We start from the raw sequence: 9659 nt of genomic DNA on the forward strand, positions 1-9659 counted from the left end.
TCGACTGGTGGGTTGCAATGCTGATACTAGTACCTTGACGAATAATCTTAATAAATAACATTCGCTGATCTGTTGACTGTTATGTAAATCATGAAAACGAAATTTACACTTCATCAAGCGAAGAACTTTTAAAGTAACGATCGGATAGTAAGCGTTCGTGTTTCGTTTGCCTTATTTTGATTAACATATGAAATATACAGAAAAGGGTGTTAAATAGATAAATGCTAGCAAGAAATAAAGAATCGCTAAATTAGTTTGACGTGTACCGGTTGTATTATTATCTACAGTCAAGAAACGCTTATTTTGTAAGACAGTGTACAATAACAATGTTGCGTGGTGGGATAGTACAGCGAGTTTATACGGTGTTGAAAAGGAGGCGGAACAGTCACAATTGCTCTCCATGACACTTGGCGGGGAACGTTATTGTCTCCTTTTAAAGCAGTATTAGTCACGGATCAGCAGAACTAGCACAAATTAACACCAACAAACCCCCTATAATGTAGTTACTTAAACTCCACCAACTAAGCTAAATTGTGACAATTAATCGTCGCAACAGATGCCTTCATTCGTCTAATATTAGTGGCGAGGTAAGTACGATATCGGTCTCGCGATAGTTGAGTGCCAAGAAGGCACTGATTACAGTTGTTTACATGCGGCATGATCGGTGTAGAGAAAGGTCCATCAATGTTGAGGCTGCAGTCAGCGAAGTTCATTTATTAACCAGCACCATGGGGGTGACACGCTTTCGTGTTGGCCATTACAGGCAGCGGCACTAAACCCGAAAGCCTGGCCTTGTCATTGAACATCCAGACATCTATATCGATACCGTTATATAAACTGTGGTGCAACATCTTACACCGTGATTGACATTTTGAAACACCGTTTGACTTTCAGAGTAAGAACTATCTCAAGTCTGAAGATCAAACGAGAGGTACAGGATTGAGGCTCACCACTGCCTGAAGACTGTGTTGGGCAAAGAATGGATGCAGCCTTTTCCGTGAGTATCCTACTTCCTCACCTCGCTTGACGTGGAGTCTACACTTAGTCTGTGTCACGCAGGGAAGTGATGCAACAAATGGTACTATTTGTTGAAACTGGGGCGATGCACAGATCTCGTGAGGTAAAATATATGCACTAGAATGATATTTTAATTGAAGAAGAAATTACGTGAAATTATTATGTTTTCAATGAAAGAAACCCGGAAGTGCACAAGTTAACAAAAAATTATATATTTATGATCATAGGTTCAGATTCAACCATGATTATCAACAGATTAATTGGTGATGTCAAGATTGGTGTTGTTGATCTAAATGCCAGTCCAGACACCTATTTTTTTTCACCCATCCTAGTTCAGCAAGCTAAACGTCGACGTCGACATCGGTGTATGCCTTGGCAGGAACACGACGTTTAGCTTGCTGAACTACACCCATCCCAGTTCATCATGCATGTCATAATGTTGATATGTGCAACAATTTGTGGCATTCCTAACAGATATTTACACACCAGTTGTATTTGAATCCCTGCCAAAGCCAGTTTCCCTGGCTATATTATTTGTCTAGGCTCAGTCAAGCCCAGTTCTGGAGACTTGGAGAAATGCATACCTATCCACTGCTGGTTCAAAAAAGCTGTTTAAATATATTCATATTTTCTTTATAACATCAGGCCAATTCGAAATTCTAAGGGGTAGCATGTCTAGTGGTTAAAGCATTTTGCTTGTCACACTGAAGATCAGGGTTCAATTCCCTGGATAGGTACAATGTGTAAAGGCCATTTTTGGTGTCCTTTGCCATGATATTGTTGGAATATTAGTACTATAAGTAAAACCATACTCACTAAGTTCTAAAGAGTGATTTTTATAAGGACTGATCAACAATTTCTATTCTTTTTCCTGTCTAAAAATGTTCATTAAAATTAATGAAAAAGGCATATGCTCATGCATGTGTGTTTTATTTATTCAGACTGATATTAACATAAAATATTTACAGCTAGTTAACCAGTCCACGTCATATACAATTTCATGAAATAAATGTTTACATGAGAAGGAATAATTTCTACATAGTCATCGGTCAAATGCCAATCCTAATTTAGGATCCAACAGAAGAAATTGTTATTACTTACACCTCCCACCTAAGTGACCTTTCAGAACTATTACTAACAACCAAATATATCAGGTTGCTAGAAACCAACAAGGTTGTCCAGACTGCTTGACCCCCATGGCCTACATGGGTTAGATACAGCATCACAGAATTAGAATGTAGGTTACATAGTGCCTGAGCATGCTTCATTTAAATAACTGTATTTAATAAGTTGTGATTTCTTCAGAGTGTTTAGTAGATCTGAGCTGATACATCTGGCCTTTAGTAATGACAGATTTCACTGAAACTATACAGTTGGAACATAGGGAGTTGTGAAACAGTCAGCCATGAACAGACTAGCAGCAAAAGCAAAAAATGCCTAAATTATGTAAATAAACTGAAATGGCAATGACTGTGTTACAATGCTACCAAGCAAATGCCATCCATGGATTATCTCAAATTCTTTGTCTTTTCATTTTCTGGAGTTGTAGTTTTGTTTACTGAAGTTGTATTTATCTGTTGTGTAGGTCTCATCAAAGAGTAAGTTAAAGGAAGCTACTTATCCCAGATTATTCCTTATGATATTGACCAGATAATATTGATCATCATGGGCAATTATATCAATATATACAATGAGCATGTTGCACTGAAGTATTTCTTTGGAGCAACATTCTCTTAACTGAGTTGACACTCTTACACTTACCTCCTTGGCATATTGTCATAGCAACTGATTTGGGACAGCCTTTGTCTGCAAGAACAAGTAAATCCTCAGGCTAATTATGCTGTATGCATGGTTGCATACATCTAGAATCACTTGATTGCCAGTACCTAGACAATGCTAATTGTTAATCTCCAATGTATTGTACTTTCACTGTCAGCCTTGTCCTTTATAGTGAATGAGCTATGCAGCTGTGTTATTTTTCTTTGTTAACATCTTTTCAAACTAATATGACTGACTTCTTTGTTTGAAGATGTGTGAAAAAACAAACAGAAGAGCATAGCATGGTAATGTGTATCATGATGACACATGTAATTATAACCATTGTTTTCACATTCCAGTCACCAGTAGTGAAATCATTTGTGGCTGGATCCTTAAGCGGAACATGTTCAACGCTACTTTTTCAACCTTTAGATCTTGTGAAAACAAGAGTACAGTTGTCAATAAACTTTGGGTGAGTACAACTCTCACTTTAATATATACTAATAAAGAAATTGTTCATCCACATATTGTTATTGTTTTCCTTCCTTACTGCCCCCACTTGTAAATGCCTCTTGAAGAAGTTTGATTTTTGTAACAGCTGACACTAAATGTACAGACATTGTTGTTTCATCCATGCCTGTTGCAGTTGTTGAAAACTGTGATTATATCTGTGGGAAAAAAACATCAAGATTTACCTGTCAGCTGTTATTTGTAGACTGTCAGATAGTTTGAAAAGGAATTTTGTGTACATGGATGCAGGTGATATCTGCCGGTTCTGTAACGGATGTGCTTATACATGCTCAGTTGACCTGTTATCCATGATGTTCAGTTTCAAGAGCAGAATCCCAGTTGATTGTATGTTAAACATGTTAAAGTATTGATGAAACAGTTCAGAAGTTGACATGATTCTAATTATCTTGTTTGTTTATAGGAAAACACAAGGCATTGTCAGTGTTTTGACTCATGTTATTGAGAAAGATCGCCTCGTTGGACTATGGAGAGGAGTTGTACCAGTAAGTCAGTATTGCTTACTGTAATAAACGTTATTGTTGAAAAATCATAGAGGACAGCTTTATGGTTTGATAGTTATTAGTCATTATTAACAAATGATTTTATAAAATTTGCACTGTGTGAAATAGTTGTTACACTTATGATTTAAGTTATATAAACTTTTAGCTGCGTATAACTTATTAACATGATTGTCTTTCATATATATCTTGTAAATATGTCATATCATTTGTTTCAGTCAATCACACGATGTGTTCCTGGTGTGGGAATCTACTTCGCTTCTCTGCACTGGCTCAGAACAAATTTCGGGTATGTGATCATCCTTTATAACAATAGCTGTCTTTGTGGTGCTATAACATGCTTACTCATTCCAGTAGTTCGACTCTCACACCTTCTACTAGCTGAACAATGTTTGAAGCAAAACCCTCAGAGTTATGTCCCTTGGAACGATCTTCACAAATATCCTACTTCACGCAACATATTATTGAAACCAGATTGGAAAACATCAATAACACTGTTTGGGACTGTTCTCAATGTAAGGAGCAATTGTTGACATTAAAAATATGGCAGTGTTATCTGTTTAGAAGCTGTTTGCCTCAAAGTTTCAATTATTGGTCTCAGTAGTAAGGGACAATAAGTCTTTTATTTCATCATAAAGAAGCTGAAGTGAGTGCTTTAAACCAGTATATAAAAGTATTGGTCAAAATATAGTAAAAAGTGTGTGACATTGTACCTTTAAGAATAACATTTTAGTATTACTGTAAAATGACCCAAGTGTTTAGAATGGTATAGTTCAGTAGTCTTGTTAACAGCAGAGAGGGGATTTGGAATGTGGAAACCTGTCTAGTGTTGAAAATATTAGTGCAGCGTTCTAAATACCTGCTTGCCCGACCAGCCAGGATGGGTTTTTTTCAACATGGATTGCCAGATTCTCAAATTCACCTGCCCAATGGTAGGGTTGAAATTTGGACAAGTATATGAAGATATTTTGTCGGGAGGTAAATTTTGGTCAGGACAGGCAAATATTATATCCAACCAGCCGTGTGGTCAGGCTGAAATGTGTGTGAGTTTCTTACCCTGATTAGTGTATAACTATGCTTGTTAACAGGACTACAGATCCCCATCCGATGGAGTCACTGTTGCTAGGAGCAACAGCGCGCTCTGTTGCTGCAGTGGCGGTCCTTCCATTCACTGTCATCAAGACTCGTTATGAGGTGAGTACGAGCAACCAGTAAATTATTATACTACTTTCCCAAAGTGATCTGCAATGAAACCTTGTTTGCTTGACGTTGAAGGGACTATGATAGTTAATGAGTTACTTGTAGTTTGAGTGTACTGTAGTGACAGTATTCGACAATGTAAAATTTTGTCTGGATGTCCATGGGAGCACCATCATGATAAGTAGTTCTTGAGTTACTTCTTTTTGGTTAACAAGATCTCCTTTCATTTACAAATCATGTCTAGGTATCTTTCAGACCATGTTGAAAGTTTAAAAATATTGAGTTTAGTTTATGCTGTTGTTAGCAATATTCCAGCAATATCATGGCCAAGGACACCCGAAATGGCTTCCACACATATTGTACCTGCGTGGGGAATTGAATCCAAGATTACGGCATGATGAACAAATGCTTTATGCACATAAGTACCCAAAAGCCTAGTTTGAAAGTAAGGGAGTCACCATCATAAAGTAAGATTCCTTTATGTTCATAAGTACTCTAATTTTTTTAATGTATTATGATTCTGTTGATAGAGTGGCAGCTTCCAGTACTCCAGTATGTCAAGGGCGTTGGTTATCACTCATCAGAAAGAGGGACTGAAAGGTATTCTTACTCTCACTCCTCAAATTGTCAATCCTTAATTTCAATTTATCAATATGAAGTAAAGGAAAAGTATCTGGAATATCTCAGTTTAATCATTTGTAGACCGTATTTTTAAAGTGTATTTTATGTTGTACGTTGGCATGTTCCTGATAATAATTCTTCGGGTTCCAGGTTTATATTGTGGTTTGGGACCTACGCTGATGAGGGATGTGCCATTCTCCTCTCTCTACCTCATGTTTTATACCCAGCTTAAAAAGACACTGCCAGAGGGTATGTTCATACAGAATGAATGCATGCGTGCAATAGAGCAATCATGCACATATTTGTTTTAAAGTGCTACCAAGTGCAAGGTATTGAAGGTCTAGGGACTCATTTACGGGAGAAGTCATGGCCAAGTAACTTCAGAAGTTCTTTAATTTACCATGGGATTCCTTTTTGTATTGTTTCAAACTTTCATGGAGGCAGTAATGGTAAAGCTGTCAAAGGTAGCTCAGTTTCCTGTGCAGGGTTTTGTCCCTTGAGCAAGCTAGAAAGCAATGTTTGCATTTTAAAATTCCTGACTGCCTGGATTAAGTGTGTAGGTTTGTCCATACCATACCCATGATTGTGGGTTTCCCAGAAGACTTGCTCTACATGCTGTAATATAATTTGAATAGTATTCAAAGCGGTCTGAAAACCAAAGTAATTTATGTGGCAGCACATGACATGTTGCTTCCAATCTGTAGAACATCACTTTCGCAAGGCGTTTGAAATATATGGCACTGTAGTGTAAGTCGCAAACATGGGGTAATTATTCTCAGGTATTTCATAGACAGTGGAATGTATCTTAGTAACAATGCATGGTAAAACAAGGTCTGTCATTCCATTCCAGACATGCTCCAAGAGAAGTCTTTGCCACTTTTCCACTTCATGTGTGGCATAATGGCAGGAACTATGGCCTCTGTGGTTACTCAACCAGCAGACGTCATCAAGACACATGCACAGCTCAACCCAGCCATGTATGACAACATCAGAGCATGTGCATTGCATGTTTATCAGGTGGGTTGGAGACAAACAACTTGAAAACACTAATAATAGTCATGAAACAAAATATGTTTAGAATACATGGATACAGCATGTATCAGTAACAGGTATGAAGTGTGATATATACTGCTCTTTGAACATCGGTACAGCTTTGCAGTGGTTACAGTCACAATATTGTTCACTTTGCTAATTCCCTTTACAAGTGGGGTAGCCTAATAGTTAAATCATCCGCTGAAGGACTGCGTTTGATTCCCCACGTGGGTACAATATGTAAAGGCTATTTCTCGTGTCCCTCGCCGTGATATTGCTGGCATATTGCTAAAAGCAGCACAAAACCATACTCACTCTCTCCCTTTGGAAGTTGTACTGTGTGACTGCATAACATTTCTCTTAAAAATATTCTTACATGGGATGTAACTGACAGATCTTTCTAACAAAAACTATGTATGAGAAGGCTGTATCAGCAACTAACCATAATCTGGCTTCCATCTGCAGTCTGTAAGGGACAAGGTTTAATTTAATGTGACTGACTGTTGATTTGTAATGGAGGATCTGCATGTTACAAAGATGTATGTATTTTACAGAAGGATGGTTTAGTGGGGTTTTGGCGAGGAATCATTCCACGAACACTGCGTCGAACCCTTATGGCAGCCATGGCATGGACCATTTATGAGGAGGTGAGTATCTCCGTGAATCAATGAAGAGTGTTGAAATGCTTACGAAACAAAGGTGTTGTCCCTGAATATTGGTTCAGCTTAACTGAGCTTTCAATGCATTACGGTTGGAAAAACAAACTTGAACATACCGGTATGCAAAAAACGGAATTGGTGCATTTAGTCAGTGCAAGATGCATAAAACACTTCCTGTACGCAATTGATGTTGTGTTATGCTGTTTGTCTTTTCTGTGTAGAAATTATCAGATGACTAACAGTTTGAAGTACACTTGTAATCCAGGAATTTTCTTGGCTATTTCAGGCGATGAGACACTTTTCCCTCAAGACGTAGCACTGTGTTCATTTTGGTCATCAGTTCATCCTCAGCTGGAATTTCATGTCACAACTGACACTGTTCATGCCTATGAAATTCAAACATAGGATCTCTTTCTCATGGTGACTGAGCTAACAGCACCAAAATGTATAGGAGTATTGACCTTAAATTCATTATAATGCTCTTGGAAGCATTGTGATGGATAAATGTATGCTTCTTAATGGAGAATACATTCATGGATCATAAACACTTTGCAGCAGATGCTTATGAACAACGTTGAGTTCATCATAGTAATGCACCATGATGATAAATGCATTAGTGAAGAACCAAACCTATGACAGCAATCATTTTGCTCAGCATTTATCTTCATCAGGATGAACACTGTTTCGCCAGTGGTATGATGTGTGGAATACAATGTTGTCTTTCTGAAAATGAGGGCTTCCTTAGCATGGCAGTTTTCATGTACTGTCTGGACCAGTCTTTACCGGTGATGTTGATTCAAGATCAGTGACACAATAACATTGTACAGTATGCCATCTCTCTGTGATAAGTATGTGCTAACTTTAATCTAACTGCAGACCCATGTACATAGATATTTTTGGAGAAACTACGTAAGGGACAGTGTATGTTTGTCTTTATGTGTACATGTGACCGCTGCTGAACTTAAACAGTTACAGTGTCTGTCTGCACAGTGTCTGTTGTGTATGCTGAACAAATGGCTGTTGGAGAAATATTGTAATGAATATCACAAACTCGTATGAAGAGTAGAGTACGCAACGCATATGCAAAACTTGTCCCTTTGTACAAGTGACTGCCTGGAAAACATTGGAACTATTCCATTTCTGTATTTGTTATGTTTTGTGAGAGCTTATCAATTTGTTTATGTATATGTGTAAAGATGTTAGTACCTTCCAGATGGAAACAATCCTCCTGCACAAGTGTATTTACTCTTTTGACATTTGGAAAAGTTGTCTTAAGCCTTATAAATACAGAGATGATTTGAAAACCGTATCTGTCATTCCTATGGATACACAATATTCATAAGTAATGGATGTATCATATTTGTTGCTTTTAAATTAGCACTTTTCCTCAGAAATATCTTACGTCTATGGTGACTAGCAATGAACTGCAGGTGAATGGGTTTGAGCATTCATACTGAGACAAACATCAATAATACAAGATCAAATACAGTGATGTGAGAGAGTCAGGAGGACACAATCTGGTTTCCACCTTGCCCACATGTTTTATGCCACCTTGTTGTCGTGTTACAACCTTTAAGAATGATTCTATGTAGCAACAGCTGCATCATTGTTTTTGTACAGTTCATTAATTACGATGATGTCTGTACACTCTTTTCATAACAATGTTTATTGTTTTTGTTATATGGTACATTGACATTTGATATGTTTGCGGAGTAACATCTCACATAGTTTGAACCTGTACTTACATGATGCTTGGTGATTGTTTATTTGGAATTTGTGATGAATTAGACTTATAGATGAAATTTGTAGAATCCTAGTTCATGTTGAATCTCACTGAATTCACACACCAGGTAAATATTTATTTCAGTGTGCTGATCCTATCTCATGCATTTGCTGGTTCTGATTCAACAAGCATATCCTAGTTGTTTAAGTAGAAAATACGCTCATCACTGGAAACTGTTTACTTCACTCCAAAGATTTCATTTAGTGGCTTTAAGAAAGCTACATGGATCATCAAATAGATTTTTACCTTGTTATCTCATACTTAGGTTATTTATGAGAGAATGCAATAAACATATTTTGAATGTATTTCAGACGTATTTACTATTTTGTGAATGGGATTTGTCTGTGTTTGTTGGTCATTTATGCTTGAACATCTCTGGGATATCAAATCAGTAAAACTGATTATCTACTGGCATTTACTGGTGATCATGTGCCATAGGAGAAACCAATATTATGCCTGCAGGGATTGCTTGTTTAATGACGCCTATGTCACTGAACAATATTCCAGGTAAATGATGGCAAACTGCAAATAATCGAGTATGGACCAGACAATTCATTGATT

General features: G+C 37.4%; 1 protein-coding gene across 1 annotated transcript; it reads left to right on the top strand.

Annotated features, from left to right (window-relative positions):
- The first annotated feature begins 584 nt into the window (after nt 1-584).
- Nucleotides 585-9403, top strand: LOC137283282 (mitochondrial glycine transporter B-like). Its single transcript, XM_067814733.1, has 10 exons — nt 585-997; nt 3135-3247; nt 3707-3788; nt 4022-4092; nt 4892-4997; nt 5534-5603; nt 5775-5873; nt 6475-6641; nt 7211-7303; nt 7602-9403. The coding sequence occupies exons 1-10, from the start codon at nt 980-982 to the stop codon at nt 7629-7631; spliced, it is 849 nt and encodes a 282-aa protein (XP_067670834.1). The 5' UTR covers nt 585-979; the 3' UTR covers nt 7632-9403.
- Nucleotides 9404-9659: the final 256 nt, after the last annotated feature.

The sequence above is a fragment of the Haliotis asinina genome, chromosome 5 (genome assembly GCF_037392515.1).
Source record: "Haliotis asinina isolate JCU_RB_2024 chromosome 5, JCU_Hal_asi_v2, whole genome shotgun sequence".
In the NCBI taxonomy this organism is placed as follows: Eukaryota; Metazoa; Mollusca; class Gastropoda; order Lepetellida; family Haliotidae; genus Haliotis; species Haliotis asinina.